We start from the raw sequence: 20,327 nt of genomic DNA on the forward strand, positions 1-20,327 counted from the left end.
AATACATGGCATGGAGATGACTTGATGACTCCACAATTCCCACCTCTGCCATATCCACTGCATAAAATAGTGCAGGTGCAAAATATGAACGGAAATATCAGAAAATAGAGTAAGAGTGGGACCTCTTGCTTCAATGAGCTCACAGAAATGATGCACACTCTTACTTGCAGTTCTGCAGCTCAGCACAGGGGGGCAGTGTTGATCATCAAATGCTGTTAGAGCATCAGAAATTGCACTAAAAGGAGAGTGTACGTTAATGTGTAGGCAGTGTGTATTTAAAGGGGTGTGGGTATTTACTGTCTTCAGTTAATGAGTAAAAGGAACATTCCCTGTGTTTCTGCTAAATTCATGTCACACTGCCAAAACACTGGAGCGATACAGGTATGCCATAAGAAATACAGGTATGTGATAAAAAGTGATAAATAAGTAGGTTTTTTTAAAGTCATTTTTAATTCAAATCAGCCTACATTTCTTTCAACACAGTGGTCCATTCCATACAATAACCTACCCTATTTTTAGGCCTTCAAAACCTACTGTCATTTATGATTGATTGCTAAATTTGGTATGCCCAACAGATGCACAAGTGCGTCTGGATCAAAACCTTAAAGGAGACAGAGACATGCAGTATTCCTGCAATAAAAATGAGCAGAGATCAGGGGAACCGTCATTACCATTTTCTGTGTCATGACTTGCACGGCCTTTAATGAGCTGTGTCTTGAGGGAAACTGATGTAATAACGTTCAACGGCTTCAAATGTAGTAGCCACAAAAACACTGTGGTTTCACTGTGTGTCCCAGTTGATTATCTTGACGAGCAGAGGACACTGAAAGGGTTAATTAACAGAGGGACACAAACTTGATTAAGGAATCTCACATCAAAACAACCAACATTACCTTGATAGAAAAATTCAATATAGATCTGTACTGGCTTGGGAAAAAGTCTAGGAGTACAGCCAAGACTAGTGCCAACTGATATGGGCTTGCCCAATATGCTTTTTCTACTAACATTTTGGCATTTAATCAGATTTCTTCGTCTCTGGGCTCTGTCCCAGAGTTTGGATGTATTTTCTGTAACTTTAAAACAATTTGATCTGCCAACACCAGCATATTTCCACTAAAACTCTGCCTCTGATATTCCCAAATAAAGTGACAAGAAAACAATTTCTTTGACAAAGAGGATTCTTTCCTATTTTATTTCCTTCTTTCAACCGAAACACGAACGAAGCATTTTGTTAGCAGGGAGTTTTTGTTTTCTGAAGATAAAGTAAAACAACTGACAACTAAAGGTCACACATGCTGAAATTAAAGCCAAAGTTTGACCTGCACAGAGATGTGGTGTCTGATGTCCTCAGGAAGGAGGCGTCTGCCTGCAGGGTGAAAGGTGAGGCGTTCATGTGTCAACAGTCAACGGCTTTTGCACTGTCTATTTGCTAACGTGCATATTTGGATTGTTAGCTTTGTCAAATAGTCAGTTAAAAGTGCTTTTATTTTGTTTGCCATCGACCCAACCAGTACACGTGTGAACAGGAGAGGGTACTTGATACCAAATGCATAGGATACAGTATGACAGTGAGCAAGACCCACAGCAGCACATTCCCAAACAGAAGACACTGAAACCAGAAAGAAATTCAGAGTTTTTGATTTAAAAAAATAATAAAAATACTAAAATGATAAACATTTATTAAAATAGGGGAATATATCAATACATTTAGCAGCAGTTGATGGTAACCAGCCGCACACAAACCACTGGGGCCCACTGCATAACAGAGAGGAGTCAGGTTGTCAGAGGGGTGAGGTCAGTCATTCAGCGGGGCGATGAGAGATTCCAACCCGCTGGACTGACGCTCTCTTCGGCCTATGGCAGCGAATCTGCTCCCTGAGGAGGGAGGAGCTACACTGTGGGACAACATGACATTTCCGCATGTCAACAAAAGTTTCTGAAGGCAAGAAGAAGAAGAAGAAGAAGAAGAAGAAGAAGGAGAAATAGAAATAGACAGACATGTGGATATGTCAAGCGCCCAAAGTTAACATGTAGACTTTCGGTCACATGACGCGCGAGCAGAAACCAGCTGCGAGGTGCGACTGCCTCTTCTCGAGGAACCGAAACACGAACGAAGCATTTTGTTAGCAGGGAGTTTTTGTTTTCTGAAGATAAAGTAAAACAACTGACAACTAAAGTTCACACATGCTGAAATTAAAGCCAAAGTTTGACCTGCACAGAGATGTGGTGTCTGATGTCCTCAGGAAGGAGGCGTCTGCCTGCAGGGTGAAAGGTGAGGCGTTCATGTGTCAACAGTCAACGGCTTTTGCACTGTCTATTTGCTAACGTGCATATTTGGATTGTTACCTTTGTCAAATATTTAGTCAAAAGTGCCAGTTAAAAGTGTCACGTTTGAGTGCAGCCATTCACCGTTAGTACAGAATATTGAGTGAATTGAACTGTTTTACGTTTACATTTATGCATCAAGAACCAAACTGCATAATATTCCTCTTAAAGTCAATTTCTCGGAGGGAAGTTAGCTGGCTGTGTCGTATAGCTTTAGCTTCAAAATAGAAAACTGAATTCTTAAATTGTTGGCTAGCTACAGGTTAATACGCAGTGGCCAGTAGCTGGCGCTGTTTACTCTTCGTATTTCCTCTCTGAATGCATTATAAAGAAAGCAATAAAACAAATATTTAATTTAAAGTAGTTGACATGCCTTTTAAACCTCCTACAGATGGAGGAGAGTTTCATAATTAAAGATAAAATACAGAAAAAGACTGTAGAAACTAGGAATGTATTGAATTAAAGGTGCACTATGTAGTTTTGGGAAATACATTTTAATCAGAAGAGAAAGATTTTGTCATTGTCTGATTTTTCTTTCATGCCTAAACAAACTAAATAAACAAACTCTTTGTTTTCACGACTGAATTAACTGAACAAACTGACCTTAAAGGACAACACAACTTCATACTGTTTTACTTTGTTTGTGTTTGGCGGACCCTGCTACCGTTCTAGCTTCAAGCAGTGCTCTGGGGACCTTATTTACCTTCGAGAACAGCTTGTTCATTCAGTTATGGAAGAAAATATTGTAAATAATAGTTATCCAAAACTACCTAGTGCCCCTTTAATACCATAACACATCTGTAGTTGCATGATAACATCCTTTATTCAATTCAATCGGAAAAAAACTCATGAAGTGCAGAAATTCTTAGCATCAGTTATCTGTTAAAAACACACTGAAAAGAACAATTTATCTCAGTTTTGCAGAATCAAATATCATGTAGATATTAAGCAATGAAATGCCTAGTGTAACATTTATAGAAATCAAACCACTTCCCACTGAATACACAGAGATAATATGTGAAAAGAATGTGTGGAAAGAGATGCATGCCAATGGTGGTTATGTAGGCGTCTCACTATGTCTCATAACATTAATATTGTATAACACAGACTCCTGCCAAATAATTCACCTACACATCTGGGCACTTTTCATGCAACTTGACATACACTGGAAACACACTATATTCTTATTTAGCTTAACAGTTGAGAAAGTACGTCTTCACTATAGTAATTATGTGTCTGCAGAATACTCTGGAGAAGTCGACACTCGTATCCTGAACATTGAGAGAGATGGGAGCATCCTTTTCTGCTGGAAGGTAAGTCCACAGTGACAGCACTGCATACTAAGTGTCCGTTATGCTGAGTATACTCACGAAGCGAGTGTAATTATCCTAATCCTTTTTAATTCAGCACTCCTCCCAGTTTAGTTGGTGTCACATTATGCTGCTTCCTCACTGTTACTGCCTTGTCATGTGCATCATCTTGTCTTTTTTGGTGAATTATGTCTTGGATTTTTATCCCAGTATGCTGTATATTATATGTGACGTACATTTATGTGTGTAACACTTAAAACACACGTAAGAATCACATTTTTTCTTTTCACCATTATAATTTCTGTATTTAGTGTGACATCTGGTAGAACTTGATATTTTCTAACAAACACAGTGTTCCCACTTTTCTTTTTCCATTTTCTGAAGTAGCTTGCACTGTATGTTAGATATAACATTATATACACACAAACTATTCTGTATCTGCTTGTCCCAGTCATCCGTTGAAGTTATAGTGAGTGAAATATTTGAATCCCAGCTGCCACTTTTTGTCTCAAACATTCATCATCAAATGAAACATTTTTATATTCTTTTTTTACTGGTTCCTCCATAATTCTGCTCGACATATTTTGTATTTTTGGAAACCTCGGGATCCTTGCTGGAATTTAAAATAAAGTTACGTGTGTTGAAGCGTGCCTCTCTGCACAACATAAATTTTTAATGATAGACCCGCCACTGAGTCTGTGGGTTTAGGAGGTTAAAGGCAGTGTGCAGCCTGCGAAGATGAAATAATCTCTTTTTTGGTGCAAGGTTCACAGTTTTTATGCATGTCTGGCTGTGCCTCGGCTTTCAGAGTGAACTTCCTTTTGTTTGAAATCTTCTGAACAAAGAAATTAGGAGTGGTAAGTTGCTGGTTTGAAGTCAAGCAGGTGAAGTCGGGATAATCGGCAAGGTCAGGCAAGGTAATGATGAGGTCAAGCATGACGTTCCACACATATCAATGTTGTGGGAGACACCAGTGGGAACTAGAGTAGGATTATCTATCATTGTAGTTCGATTGATTTAATGACCTAATTAGAGGATTCTGTTCTGTTCTGATAGGGTGCAACAGGGACCACGAGGATTGGGAAATATGACCCCAACAGCAAACAGAACAAGGTATTGTGTACATGTCCAATGTCTCCTTTCCTTCAGTGTAAAGCTGCAGCAATTAATCGATTAAAGGTGCACTATGGAGTTTGATTAGAAGAGAAAGATCTTCATTGACTTGTTTTTTATGCCTTAACAAACTAAATAAACAAACTCTCTTTGTTTTAATGACTGAATGAACTGAATAAACAAACTGACCTTAAAGTACAACACAATTTCGTACTGTTTATATTTGGCGGACTCTGCCACCTTTTCTAGCATAAAACAGTGTTCTGGGGACCTTATTTTCCTCTGACAACAGCTTAATATGTCTCATTTTGTAATATTACCACATTAATATTGTAAATATTAAAATTCTGAGTTTGAATTTCTTCTCCAAAACTACATACAGTAGTTCCCCTTTAATATTAGTTAATGAAATAAAATCAATTGCCAATTTTGATAATCTGTTCGTCGTTTCAGTCATTTTTCAAGCAAAAATGTCAAACATCTGCTTCTTGAATATAAGGATAAGCTGCTTTTCTTTTTAATATATGAACGTAATTAAAAAGCAATTTGAAGACTTCACTCGGGCTCTGGGAATTCTGATTAACATTTTTAATTTTTTTGACTTTTACAAACCAAACCATTATTTGATTAATTGTAAAAGTAATCAACAGATTAACGACAATAATGAATAGTCGCAGGCCTACTTCAGTGCTTCAGAGTTTGCTTTCATGTTTCCGTGTTAGCTTGTTTCCATGTGGCTTGTGTTTTCTCTCCAACAGCTCCTGTACACGTTTGACAAGCAGGTGCGCGTCAGCAGCTGTTCCTTGAACAAGGAGGAGACGCTGTTAGGTGAGCCTCTGTAATGTATAGATAATGAAACGCCAAAGCAGACATTGTTAGGAATGCAGCGTTCAGGCAATTAAGTGAGAAGTTCAGCTTGTTGTGAGCCACCCAATTCACCCCTGTAAGGTTACTATTTTGCAACGTGTGGAGCGATAAGAACGAGGTTGCAGACACAGTTGGGGTGCAGATAATTGACTGTAGTGGTGCCAAATAACAGTTAAAAAAGAGTGATTTAGTGTAGTCTCTGTAAATATATGTAAATGAAGTCACATGACACCTTGCCTGTGCTTTTTTTCCTTCTCTCAGCTGTCAGCTTGGCACAAAACACCAGAGGAGAGGAGCGCCTCAAACCAAGTAACGTTCACAGCCAACTTTCAGCATTTTTAATCTTTCTGGTCACATACTTATGTCAATTTCCTCTCATTTTCTGTCTGCCTTAGTATCCAAGTGTCTAACTCTCCTGATTGAGATCCAACCCATCAACAACACTAAAGTCCTAAAGGCGGTCGACTGCAGGGTCAAAGTGCAGGTAGAGTTTATGTGTGCTGTCTTGGCCACTTTCATGTGAGTTTTACTGCAGCCACGAGCTGATGTTGCAGTTATGGAGCAGTGGAGCTTACAGTGTACGAGTGCCATAGTCTATTTATTTTACAAGCTTGCTGAAAGTGCACTGGCCTGTAGTTGCTATAGTCTTTTTTCTTTCTCTGTTATGTCTTTTTTTCAACAGAGGAATATTATAAATGTTTTTCCTGAGAAGCCGCTGCGCCTAGAACCCTTTTACTCCTCACTGTTGGTTGCTCGCCGTTTGCCAAACAACAAATCTAAGCATGCCAGGAATGTTTGAGGCCTGTGTTAAAATATGAATATCAGCAAATAGATTTCTCCATCTGGTGACTGTTAGAAACCACTCATTCACATGCTGACTCGTGTTTTCTGTGGCTTCCCTAGTTCCTCCAGTCAGAAGCTGACAGGAGATCAGTGCTGGAGAGCCACCTGCTGCTGCTGACTGAGGACGGATGTGAGTCTGTGCGCCCTTATGCTCGTCTGTCTGTGTGCGTGGCTGCGTGCCTTTAATCTGCTACAACACAGATCAGTACATTTTAGTGAGAAGTGTACTGGATTTTTACATTTGTAGAGGAAAAGACAGCGTGATCAAGAATTAAGATTATATTGGATTAAGACTGGGCAGTTTATCAAAATGATATCTTTATCATGACATGAGACTATATATCTTGGTTAGTTTCCTGGTTTTAATAGCTGCATCGAGGGATATACCATTTTCAAGGTACACCATGGTTTGAAAATGGACAATTATCATATTGTGTACATTTGCTTATCTACGGTATAAAATTCTACTTTGTTATTGCCACTAAGTTCATATCAAGTTTAAGCATCCATCCATTATTCCCTAAGAAATTAATAAAAATGTTGAAAATCGCAATGTTAAATGGCCTAGAAGTCATAGAAAATGGCAGTGTTGTACAAGTAAGAATATTGTGCTAAAATATTGTAATATACTAAAATGAAAGTTATCCATAGGGATAGTACTTAAAAGTCTTAGAGTAACTGATAATAAATGTGCTTAGGTAAGTATCAAGAGTAACCTTTTGGCAATTAATGTACCTAAGAAACAAAAGTACAAGTAAAAGTACATTATACCTATGTTTACATGTATGTACAGTACATACTGTATACTAGGGATTGACCAAGTGTCACCCTTGCTGATTATCAGATCTGACCAAGCAACCAACAAACTGGCGCGGGTGAAAACATAACCTCCTTGGCGGAGGTTATCATAATTGTGTAATGCAGTAGACCGTGAAAGCTTAATTTTGAGATGATTATCTTGTGAAACTGTTGCAACCCTAATCGTGACATAGCCATAAAATAATGTAAACTTATTTTAAAGCCATATGACCCGGCCCCACATTAGATATACTTGTAGTTATGCATGGTCATCTTTGTGTATTCCAGATGTGGATCTCTACCATGTTCTGCTGACGAGACAGGAAGGTTACAGAGTGGTGAGTTGGTCTCTACATTTACCATATTTCTCACTTCAGCCAGCTCTTTTTCATTTTGAAGGAGTTGTCAGTGGATAGTTGCCTCAGACTACAAATTGCATAGAGGATTATTCTGGCTGGCGGATTCTGCGCAGGGTTATGAATTACTTGCACATATCTACTAATTAATAAGCAAAATGGTTGGAGTGTATTTACATAACCTGGTGCAAAGAATATATTGTTTCGACTGTGAAATATACTGCGTCTCCTGTCCTCCTGGGAAGGCTGTGCATTAAGAATTCAGCGTGTCTTCAGAATGAATATGAATGTGTTTGTGTGAACCAGGTGATGGCGCATCCGGAGCGTTTGTCCAAAACAGCTGAGAGAGTAGTGGAGGACTTCTGCTGGGTCCAGTGGGACGGATGCACACAAAGGCTCTACTATCTCACTCATAATGTGACACACACACAGGCATGTACAACTATACTGTGAGGACTGTGCATTGACTTACATTCATTCTTAAAAATATGATATACATAGCACAAAACAAATGTGTTTTACACTAGCCATTAAGGAGTAGCTTATTAACATTAACAATTAAGCACAAGTAGTTTGACAATAATCTTTCTACACACTTTTTAAGCCCAAATCTTCATTGTAGCTGCTAAGCTTAAAGCGCTAGCTCGCACCCCATCTGAAGTAGGTGCAAAAGCTTGACCGCACTTCGAGGGTGTTAATAACATCTTTGGGATCTCGGGGCTTCTGTAGACTTGGATACAACGGAAAGGTGTATGGAGCACTTTTATGTTTTTTATGTTTATTATTTTTAACCCGGTTTGAAGTGGGTGCTAAACCCACTTCAGACGGGGGTGCATGTTCACACTTCAAGGTTAGCTGCTACAGTGAAGATTTCGGCTTAAAAAAAGGTGTAGATAATATAGTGACTTTATAATGATTAATAAAAAGCCAATATGCTATAAATAAATATCCTAATAAGCAACTATTAAATAATTAATATGTGTAACCCAATATAAAGTGTAACCCACATGTAGTTACCCTGGATAACACAAAGTGTCTTTCACAGGGCAAATTCCTGTTCCGATGTGTTCAGTTTTACCTCAACCATAACTGCGAGACTGTGGTGAGTCATCTTTATGTCTTAAAATTAAGCTATCATGTTGTCATAATCACAATGTGGCCTGATAATAACATATAATTGTCTTGCTGCTTTATATTACCGTCCCACAGCTGGAACTCCCATTAGGGTTGCCCGCTAATCCTTTCCCCACTGTCAAGTAAGGCAACAACTGCTAATACAAAATAAATACAGAAATTTGTTTTCTCAGCAGGTACTTCATCCTATATTCTACATGAATTATTGACAAGCGGCTGCAGCCACTTACCTTGCTATGGATCTTATTAGTTTGCAGCACACATTCATAACTAACTGTGTGTATGTGTGTGCAACAGGTTTGTGAATCTGGGTTTTGACCATTATCACGCGGAGAGACCAGAAAAGGAGCTTGTTAGGATGGAAGTGCTCACAAACAGAATAGGTAACGCATTCACACACATAAAGCCTTGCATTGATAATTGGCTTGCACAAATTCATTCTCTCACATTCCTGTTACATGACTAATTCTATATATTTATGTGTGTTTTGCATTTCTCTATGGGGAAACAAGAAAGTAAGTCTCAGTCACGACTCAGAAGCTTTGTTATAATCCCTACTACATTAAATGAAAAGTGAAAAGTTAATTGTGTTTTTGAGCAACAGAGATCAGAAAATCAAGGCTGAAGGCTTTTTGTAATTTACAAACTCTCTGATTATAAGCTGATTTTCTGAAAAAAATGTTTTTTTTGTGTTTTGGAGTTGTTGTTACAATTAGAATTGGTAAAATTATCTGATAGTAATCCAACCTCTAACAAGGGACTAGTCATTTTGAGAATTCCTATTTGATTTATTCATTTAATTGTTGACCTTATTAATAAAGTCACACAAAAAAATCTACTAATCTCTCACTAATTTCTCTACCTTTAAAATGTTTGATATTATAGCTGCTGTATTTAGTTTGAAACATTCAAAAATGTACTGAAATTATCAACAAAATGTAAAGGTTTTGATGTAATGTTGAAGAAATCTGTGCATTGTGTTGCAGAGATATCGATTAAAGTTAGCATGCTAACCAGCTAGCCCCTTTGCCAGTTTTTACCCCAAGAGTTGATAGTCTGACAGTAAATAACACCAGCACCCCCCTCCATTCTCTGAGCTCGCAGTCCAGGCAGAGTCGGCTAATATGACGGCTAGCTGCATGGTTAACCGAGCTAACTCGCTAACAACAGCGACAGTTAGCAGCAGTTAGTTATTCTGGTGATACGTCGCATTATATGATGATATGTTGCAAATTAACAGGTGGCCAATTCTTAGTACCTTTTAATACTGTATGATAGTGGACTTTCTACCAAAACATATCTCAACTGATTTAATTTCTGTTTTCATGGATAAATGCCCTTTTTTACTGTGGTTTGTTTTTAGGAAGCATGTGTGTATGCTACAGCCAGCCCGTTAAAGACAAACTGGAACTGATCTACACTCTGGTTTTAGTTCACAAAGGTGTGTGTGCCATCTCCTGTTGTGTATTCGAAGAATGTATAACACCAACTGTCTTCTGCTTTCTTTTTCTGTCTCATTTCCTATGCGTCTGTTTTTATCTCAAACACATTGTGATTTGGATTTTCTCTCTTTCTGCAGACTGCAGCAAGACGTTCAGAGTATCTCTGGGCAGCGACCAGCCGCCACAGAAAACCAAACCGCTCCATCCGCTCTTCATCCCCATAGGTCATTGCACACACAGACATGTAATGCAGTCTTACACACACATCAGAGTCGTTATATATTCAGTGTGTGAGAAGGCCACACATGCAGCCCCTACTTGTGCATTCAAAACACAGACACAAATACAAATGAGAAGTCTGTATCCTCATGCAGGGTAATACATTTCTGGCGTGCCTACAGCATGCTAACATATACCCTGACAGTGATGCTGTGTTATTTCTGCATGTAGGTTACTACATCCTGGTGTATCTGCAGGATTATTTCCTCCATTGTATCAACACCAGGCAGCAGGAGATGCTCTGTCACTCCCTCTATCTCTCAGGTAAGATGAGGTTTTTGTACAAATCATGTCCAAGCTGAGCGATGTCTTTCTCAGCTACAATACATGCTGCTATTTCTTCACGATACATTATTGTTATCTAACCTGGAACCTGAACAAATGAAGAGAATGTGGTCCTCATATTTATCCACTTTAAAGCAGACTAGAGACATATTGGTCGGCTGATATTGGCCTATCACAGACATATCGGTATCTGCATATATGTTGTCCCATATGCACCAATGTGAAAACTCTTTTGAGGTCATAAAGTTTGACGACAGACATTCGAAAACCTCAACAGAAGCTCTGAATATAAAAAAATTACATGCGATGCAGCCCTAGTATGTTTCCATGTCCTATTCTCTCTCCATCTGTCTCAACAACCTTAAGACCCTGACGTGGACTTGGACCTGCAGTCAGCTAACGTGACAGTTTTGCATGCAGAGGAAGAGTCCAGCAGTAGTGTGTTGGACCTGACCACTGGGAGAATCCACACTGCTGAACTTAGCCCTGCCTACCTGCTGCAGCTGCTGCGATCAGACACTCCCTCTCGGTGAGCTATAGATTTATGTATACCGGGGTGATGATTTAGATGGTATTTATATGCATAGTGGAGGAACTTGCCAGCATAGGAGAGTATAGGTAGGCAGGAAGCAGACAGGTGGAAAGGGAAAGTTATTTTTGTGTGCATACACCTGCAGAGTCTTTCTGGAATAAACAACAGCGTCGACTTGAATCCCGGCCAGCAGACATCTTGGATTCAACCGTCCTGCTCAATACAGATGCATCAGTGGCCTCCTGCTTTATTAGTTTCTTGGACAGTTTTTCGTTCTATTTATCATTCATTTATTCATTCATTTTTTACTGTGACTCCAATATTTTTAAACAGCTCATACATCACATCCCAGTACAGTGCCTGACTGTTGGCCGTCTGCCTGTGCATCTGCCTTTGTGTCTCTATGTTTGTATGTGCTTATGTTGTATAAAAGTAAATTTGCTGTATATCACCTCCATCCAAGGTGTCCCAGCAGCAAGACTGACCCTCAGCGCCTGGCCGCCCTCCACTGCCTGCTGGTTTACATGGGAAATGACCCAAATCTGGAGCTGAAGGTACAAATGAAAGCAGGGAAGAGTTGGTAGGACAGAATGTTGGCATTTAAAGTACATTTACTGAGTTTTTGTTTCAAAGTTGGCATCAGGTAATGAAACTTACACTTGCATCCATTTTTCTTCTTTCTTTTTTTTTTTTACAACGCAATGTCATTATTTATTTGTAGGACACAAAGTTATCGAACACTTCAGTTGCTATAAATATTTAAAGAAAGTCACAAGATCAATATCTCCTTGATGAAGGGAGAGACTGAATGCAGACATGAGGGGAGGATGAAGAAGCAGACAAGTGGGAAATCTGTCTTTTAATAAAATATAATGCCACAGTAAGATTCTTTCCCTGAAGGAAAATGAAAAGCTAAGTAAAAATAAAGGTAGAAATAGCTTCCTTTCTGCACTTCTGTGTAATTTCGGCAGATGTCAACCTTGAGTTGGAAGTGAGCAGACGGAGTTAAGAGGACAGAGAAAGATATAAAAGACAGGATGCGGCAAGGAAATAGAAAAGGAGCGAAGACAAGTTGGCATAGATCAAGAGTCAAACAAAGACTGAAAGAATGGGACCGATATTTTGTTTGGGCACTGTGCTGACTATGACTCAGACTTAGACTATTAGTAGTGCACCTAAATTAAGATGTTCCAGCTGCACTGATGGATTGTAATAAATTCTTTCTTTAGAGGTTAAATGAGTCACCAGCTTCATTAGTGCAGCTAGCACTGGGAAATTGGACACAACACATAACTTTTGTATTCTTCGTAGACCCTGTTAATGGGGTCAGCAGCACAAAAAGTAGTGGCTTTAATAAAGGTGATTGCTTGTTAACATTTTTTTTGCTTTGTTCACAGCCAGTTTTTAACTTAAAGAGAATACTATGCAAATTAAGTTATTTTACTCCTGCCTCTGCTTCTTTTTCTTCCTCCTCACACATTGTTATACAGAACGTATCTCTGTTTCTGGACATTGGGCTCAAACTGACTTTGGCAAAGAGATATTTCTTCAAACAGCAGAGAAATGGGCAGCAGAAAATGAGTTTTCACTCTGCTGCACTGTGGGACTGTGAGATTTGCAGGGACTATCTTTTGAGGACATTATGAATTTTTCATGTTTCTGTAATGTAAACATCAGAAGCTAAATCATCCCAAAAAAATCTTATCAGACACTAGAACTGTTTTGTTAAGATAATATATACACTGTTTGAACAAAAGTCTACAGCCGTGTTAGCGGTTTACATGCTCACACTGACAATACTAACATGCTTATGTTTAGCAGGTATGTTTATCATATTCACTGTTTTAGTTTAGTGTGTTAATGCATAGAACCTGATTTCATGGTAGTAATCCATCAAATCTTTGTTGGGATATTTTGGCAACCTCTATACAAACCGACCAATTTTGCAATCCACATCGCTAGCATGGCTAACAGCAACTAATTTTAGCCTGGCTCTGTCCAAAGGTAATTTAATTTACCTACAGTACTAGCTCCTCTTAAGGCACATTAATCATCATGTAAGATTTTGTTTGTTTAATCTGTGCAGTCTTATTGTCACCATGAGGTTTACAGTCAACCAGCAGAGACTGCAGCAGTCACTCTGCTCGGCTAAAAAAGTATACACCGTCAAAAACCTGCAACTTGTTGTTTTAACGCTTTAGTCTCTGTCAAGATTAAACAAATAAGATAAAATCTATAAATAAGTGAGCTTTAAAGGTGCTGGCAGGTGGATTTCTAAGAAAGAAAGAGCTGGACTAGCTGACTAGCCTAACCAGTCATCTCTCCTTATGCCTAAACCAACCAATGAATGAAATAAGTACTAGCCAATCAGAAATGGAAAAGGGCATCCTCGGAAAAAATGATGTTAAAACTTATCACACAGACATAATGTGGTATTTTTTCATCTTACTCACAGCAGGTAAGTCAAAATGTACCCAAATGTCAGACTATTCCTTTAAAGGAGGGGAAGATAAACTGAAGTCAGTCATTTTCCGGAGTTAACCATCCACATTAAATGAATATTGGCAGATGAACATTTTGAACAGCTGTCATGTTGTGCTCCTGCCACTTTGTTACCTAACTCCTGTGTGTTTCTATCCTGCCTCCAGATTATTGAATGGCTGTGTGACAACGTGAACGCCTTTGAATCCTTTGATCAGCTCCAGGAGTTTATTCTAGGTCAGTGCTAGCTGAAACATGGGGATGTGAGTCTCCTCTGATTCACTTCTTCTTCCTTTTAGAGTTAAGCTTCTCTCTTGCTTTTTTTTATGTCTCCTTCTGTCTGTGGTTACTAGACTGCTTACGTCTTGTCTACACACAACAGAATTCTTTCATCAACTTTGTTTGGCTCTTGAATTTCCTTTCGCAGACTTGTGCCAACGCATGTCTGGAGAGCCTGGATCAGAGGAGGAATTTAGTTATTTTGAGCCCTTGGAGACTCGTGGCTCGCACAGAACAGTTTTGCTAAAATACGTCTGAGTCCTAGTGGACACGCAGCAACACATTTGTATGTCCCACAATGTCCGTCTGAAGAAAGAAACTCAAGAACAGCACGTGATATTAATTTCATATTTTCGAAACAGCCGTCACCTAGAGAGTAGGTGATCACATTAGATGTTGGAGCACCTTGCCGCATAAATTTGCATATTATTGCTGCTGCTTTAAAAACTTTAAAACTTAAACTTGCTCTAAGATGAAGAGTCATTATTAATACAGGTGCAACTGTGCTGTAAATAAAGACGATTATGTTAACCTTATAAATAAAACATTAGTAACCCGTGCTCACTGATATGTCATAGTAGTTATGGCAGGACCGGGGCTATGCCTACTGAATCAGTTTATCATTTAAGCCCTGTATAATATTATTTTAATATTCCTCTGTTTGCCCATTGGTGACTTACAATGAGCCGAAGGTACAGCACTTTAGCATGTCATTTCAAATAAAACTTTTGATGACTGATGACTGATTTTTTTCTGTACCAGCCATCACCTTAATATAAAAGGGAATGTTCACTCCAAAATGAAAAAGCATCCATTATCTACTTACACCTGATGGAAAATAAGGTGCAGTTCCTTTATCAACAAAAACACCCAAGAAGATGCTATAATGAGTAAATTTTCATTTGGAATGAACTTATCCTTTAAGTTATATCATATAGTAACATGTGTTCTCATATATTTCTCACATTACATCACTGTAATGGGAAAGTAGTGGCTGTAAGACTGTTTGTTCTGTCTGGGGACTCCCCAGAGACTCTTTACTCTCTCCCCAGAGAGTCTGGACAGGGGAAGAGATTTAAAAGGACACGGGAGAGATTTGTCTGCCATTCACAGGTGCCAAAGCTGAACAGAGCAGGCAGACTATTCATAAAACACCCACATCAGGACCACAGCACTTAGGCCATTGTTATTGCCCGTCACCACAGAGACGCACTCAAGGCAGTAATCCACACTGCCAAACAGTAACAATATCATCAACACTTGAGTTCCAAGGAGAGCGCACAAGCCACGGATCAGAATTTATCAATAAACAAGATTTCACTCTGTAAAACCAGCTACAAAAATAACATCCTCACCCTAAACAAACTGATTACAGTATGAATCACATCACCAGTATTGCTGGCTTGCCCCTGCTTTAAGATTATCAGAACAGCTTTGCAGCTCCAAATCCACTAAACACTATATTTGCCAGTGACTCTGTAAGAAAATCCCACAACAAAATTGACCCAAAAAAGCTTTTCTGCGTCATTGCATCTGTGCACCAGATTTGGGTTTTTCTTCCATTTTGCAGGAGCTTAACCCTTGTAGACTGTCGCACAGTGTCCCTGAAAAAAAGCATCCTGCCAGCGCTTACTCAAAATGGGACACAGATCTACCTCAAGTGTACGGTCCTCGGCTACTTACATAACCCACTCTTTTATATCGAACTAAAGCCATGATGATGATGATGATGTATAACACGCGTTCAGGGGGCTGCTTCGAGGCATAGCAGACAGACAACACAGCAGGATCACCACAGTGCCTATAGAATAGAGAGGTTCAGGAAAACAGTGACATGACATGAAATCTGACACCAAAACCCGACCTTGGGTCAAAATTCCTTGTGTTGCAGTTATTTTAAGACATAAATTCTGCATTGCTGTAATATATAATATATAAGTCTCACCTGTACTCTCTGTCTCTTACACAAACAGCCTCTTTGTACAGAATAAGCTATGAGAAGTCTCTCAGCCTGGATAAAGTCCTGCCTTACTCCTCTGTATTCAACAAGAAGGTAGCACACACATGCACACACACACACACACACACTTCTACTTACCTTTCCACATGCATAACGGCACAGGAAATAAAACAAGCAGCCATATACGGATATGAATGCAAGAACACACTTCTAAGTTTTATTTTTCTGTGTGCCTGAAATCCTTCTCTCTCACACACACAGTCACAAACACACTTTGCTCTGTCTTTGTGTGTTCTAGGAGATACCAGCGTGTCTGTTGGAGGTCCCTGGTGTGTTGAGCACCACTGAGCTGCATATTGAAGCTGTGTTTAAAGGAAAGGTAACAACACGGTTTTCAGTTTTTAAGACCGATTTATTACACCAAAAATGCTTTTAGGTTATTAGTGACCATATGTCTGATTGTTATATTAACATCATAGCACAGAGTCTTCTTAATACTCTGTTTCCTGCTCTGTTTACAAAACCAGTGAATGAACCAGTCTTTCATTTTCAGACAATTAAATGCTTGTAGCTGACTTCAGACATTAAAATGACATTTATATGTAAAACAGTGTGATTTTATCTAAACTGTAACTGCTTGTGAGCAGTTTAGACGCAACCATCTTCAATTGTTTTGCAGCAATGTCCTTGCTGTGTCACTGAGGTGTTGTTTGTTTGTGTGTGTATGTGTGTGTGCAGGCCAGAGGTCTCCAGGGTTTCTGGTCAGAGCTGCAGTGGAACACAGAGAGGACAAAATATCTGGATGCTGTGCCCAACCCAAGATACAGAACCTCACACATACAAGCTGACTGGGATAAACTGGTGAGTGTGTGTTTGAGTTGGATTGATCGATGGTTAATTGTTTTAATGTGCCAGTTGTTGTGTGTGTGTCTATAGCTATGTGTGCCCTTGTCAAATGATGGCGTATTTTCAGCCCTCCCATGATGGTTTTGCTTGTTTCAGAGGTCCGAGAGGAGACCATCCAGCCACATGAATCACATGGAGGATAACACAAAGAAGTAGGTCTGCCTCCCGCCGGAGCTTTGTTAAGAACAGAACATTACTTCAGACACTCAGTCGAGAGTGCACCTGTGTTTGCAGTATCCCACTTTGCTCCAATAAGCTCCGAATTTCTTCACTTGTCCCTTTTTTGTTGAATGTTTAAAGTGTTTAAGCACCATAAGCACTTTAGTTTTTAAGAATGTTCGCAAATTTCACCGAAAGGTCCATCAGATCGCTGTTCAGGAACTGATTAGCTGGGGTGCCTGATGGAGGAAATACAATTAGTTCTCAAAATTGATTGGTTTTGGAAAAAACTATTTAATTCCAGCAATAGTTACAAAACTGCTATGCCAGTTCAGCTACCCCTGCAAGTTGCATTGATTTCCCCAACAGAGGTTATCTGACGAAAGCATCTGCAGCACTCGAAGCCCACTAGTTCCTCCTGAAGACTTAAATCTTTAAAAATGAGTTTTGTATTTATATATATATATATATATATATATATATACATATATATATATATATATATATATATATATATATTTTTATTAAAAAGCCAAAATGATTTCCTAAGGAAGCTGAGCACTGTAGTTAATTACAGAAGGAAATTGTGCATTTGTTGGGGACTATTTTCAACTATGGATTAAAGGTGCTATACCTAAGAATTCGGCATACCACCAGAAAGTTGTACACAGTCCCTTCCAAAGGTGTTTCTTTTATTTCAACAAACAACTTACCAAACGTTAACACAGTCAGTAATGTTATACAATAAGCTATCTCAACAAGCTAATGCAAAATAGCCAAGCAGCTGTTAACTTACCAGTCTAGACAAAACCTTGCCAAGGGTTAGCTTGTTACCTCTGGTGCTCTCGTGAGTATTTACAGAAGCAGGTTAAGTAAGTAGGATAGACATAATAAACGACACATAAACCTGCTCATCATAATTAAGGAATATGTCAGCCAGTGCTTAAGTGTAGCTCATTGATGTGTTTTTAATAGCGTTATGATGACAATGATGCTCTGTGGCAGAGGAATAAGCTACAAGCTTTGATCACACAGACAATACTTTTAAGAAGGATCAATTCATTGTTGGTTTTTGGCTTTTCAAGGGCTTGTTTTCAATAAGAAAATATAGAAAGTAGACAACTTCACCCTTTAACTATGCTGGAATCCATTCAAACACAAATATGAGTTTGACTGATGAAGTTGTTGCTGAACTCAGATGAGTTATGAAGTAAAATCAATCAAGAATAACATCAAATCAAAGAAAGATATGAGGCTTTTAGCTCTTAGCTGCATTAGTAAAACTCCCTGATTTTCCTTAAAAAATGATCCGATTATTTGATACGTCCTGCCTGGAATCCAAATAAAACCCTTCCTTAATTTTCATGACCCGTTGCAAACATTGATAAATATGCCTCTACATACTTCGCAAGGCAGTATGAATATAAATGTGCAGCAAGATTGTGGAAGGCAGACGTTCACTCGGCGTAAACCACTGTCGAAAACACAACAAAGAACAAAAGTGTCTGTTCTCTGTCTCCTGTCTCCAGTTACTCGAGCTCTCACTTCTGTAACGGATGCTGTGCTCACTTTAAATTGGACTGTCTCATAGCTTTCACTTTTGGTTGTAACACCCAATACTTTAAAATACACTACACTCAGTGCTCGCTTGAATTATACGCAAGAATGACCTGCACAAACGTATCACCAGGTTACTCTTTGATTATGAAATGTCCACAAATGACTAAGGAGTGACAGTATAACTAGCGGGCATCGATACTTTATGATCAAGTAACTTGATGATAGGCATGTTCCTGAATGCATCATTGATGTAAACCTGCTCTGAATGAAATATCACCCTGGCCTGTTTGTGCCAGGGATCAAACCATTGGTGTTCTGGCTCATAATTAGCTTCCCCCAGGCCAAACTTCAGCACCTGCTTACAAAGTTTTTGCTTTTATAGTTATATATATATATATTTATATTTATATTTTTGCTGTCGACTGCAGCAGTGTAGCATTATACTGCCTCAGCTTACGGCATGAAAAGTAAGACTCTTATTAAAATGCTGGCTTGAGGGATTGTTTTCAAACAAAGCTTTTCTTCTTATTTTATAGAGTTCTATCAATGGTGGACACCTGGTGTCTTGGTAAGAAGGCACACTGAACACTTGCATACCCACACAAACACAAAGCCACACAGGTACACAGACACACACAATGCAGGGAGTGTGAATGTCATAAATAACAAAACCTCGGCTTATTATATCGAGCTCAGAACTGTGTGTTTGGGTTTGTGTGTTTTTGTGTTCTTCTGAGGTTGCATTCTTCATGCCCACTGGAGAATTCAGCTAAACAGAACCACCATGCTAATTTATCTTGGAGGGAGAGGTTGAGAAGACAGAGGAGCGAGGCAGAAAGGGAGAAGAGGGGGTGAATAATACAGTGGAGAGAAAATAAATTTGAAGAATGCTACAATTACATAACAGTTGGGAGTTAGGTACTTCCTTCACCTCACTCCCTCTTTCACTTTTTCTTCTTGTCTGTCTTGCTCTCTCAGTGCAGCTGTTTTGTGGCAACCACAACACGGGACCTTCCCTTACCTCACTTAATTAATGATATCGTACGCCCACAACCTCCCTCAGATTCACTTGTAAAACACACACCAACTGCTTCTTGATAGCTTTTACTGCTCTGGCTGACGATAGCACGCACGTAAGAAGCTCCCTCACTGATTTCCTAATAGTTATGTGGTTGTTATCTGGTGTGATATCACGTGTAATCCGCAGGGGGAGGGAAATGGACAAAATGGACATTTCCAATCTAACTTCACATTTCTCAACCCATGCTGATACGTTTTGATCGTGATTTTCTATAAAGCTATATGAAGTTCTTGCGTACCAAAAAGTCTTATAGAAGGTGTGTTAAATCAAAAACGGGTACTTTTCTGTTTAGTCCTCAATTTTTCATCCTGTATTAGAAAAATTGTATCCCACACATCACTAATAAAGTGAGCGCAAATGATTGGAAGTGTGCAATGTTTTCCATTTTAGTATCGCATGTTAGCATGGTAACAATTGCTAACTAGCACTAAACACAAAGTACAGCGAGGCTGATTGGAATTTCATCATTGGACAAATTAACACTTTGCCTTTTGATGGTGTTGATTTTTAAGTAATTGCAATTGGGAACCCTGAACATCTGTTCCAAATTTCATGGAAGTCCATTCAGTAGTTGTGAAGACATTTGACACAGAACCACAAATGTCACCTCAAAGAAA

At 39.0% G+C, this 20,327-nt stretch overlaps 1 protein-coding gene across 1 annotated transcript in view; it reads left to right on the forward strand.

Annotated features, from left to right (window-relative positions):
• Positions 1-1,464: 1,464 nt before the first annotated feature.
• The window catches only part of gsap (gamma-secretase activating protein), a 38,713-nt gene continuing 19,850 nt past the window's right edge, over positions 1,465-20,327 (forward strand). The window contains exons 1-23 of the mRNA XM_084345834.1: positions 1,465-2,272; positions 3,568-3,638; positions 4,692-4,748; positions 5,507-5,576; positions 5,877-5,924; positions 6,011-6,099; positions 6,519-6,588; positions 7,545-7,594; positions 7,919-8,044; positions 8,658-8,714; positions 8,822-8,868; positions 9,044-9,129; positions 10,110-10,187; positions 10,326-10,412; positions 10,639-10,731; positions 11,119-11,281; positions 11,748-11,838; positions 13,933-14,002; positions 16,018-16,097; positions 16,303-16,383; positions 16,743-16,865; positions 17,007-17,062; positions 19,166-19,197. Of these exons, the coding sequence (XP_084201960.1) occupies positions 2,185-2,272; positions 3,568-3,638; positions 4,692-4,748; positions 5,507-5,576; positions 5,877-5,924; positions 6,011-6,099; positions 6,519-6,588; positions 7,545-7,594; positions 7,919-8,044; positions 8,658-8,714; positions 8,822-8,868; positions 9,044-9,129; positions 10,110-10,187; positions 10,326-10,412; positions 10,639-10,731; positions 11,119-11,281; positions 11,748-11,838; positions 13,933-14,002; positions 16,018-16,097; positions 16,303-16,383; positions 16,743-16,865; positions 17,007-17,062; positions 19,166-19,197 (1,813 nt within the window). The 5' untranslated portion in view covers positions 1,465-2,184. The remainder of the gene's footprint in view (positions 2,273-3,567; positions 3,639-4,691; positions 4,749-5,506; positions 5,577-5,876; positions 5,925-6,010; positions 6,100-6,518; positions 6,589-7,544; positions 7,595-7,918; positions 8,045-8,657; positions 8,715-8,821; positions 8,869-9,043; positions 9,130-10,109; positions 10,188-10,325; positions 10,413-10,638; positions 10,732-11,118; positions 11,282-11,747; positions 11,839-13,932; positions 14,003-16,017; positions 16,098-16,302; positions 16,384-16,742; positions 16,866-17,006; positions 17,063-19,165; positions 19,198-20,327) is intronic.

The sequence above is a fragment of the Pagrus pagrus genome, assembly GCF_965226575.1.
Source record: "Pagrus pagrus genome assembly, chromosome: 23".
Lineage (NCBI taxonomy): Eukaryota > Metazoa > Chordata > Actinopteri > Spariformes > Sparidae > Pagrus > Pagrus pagrus.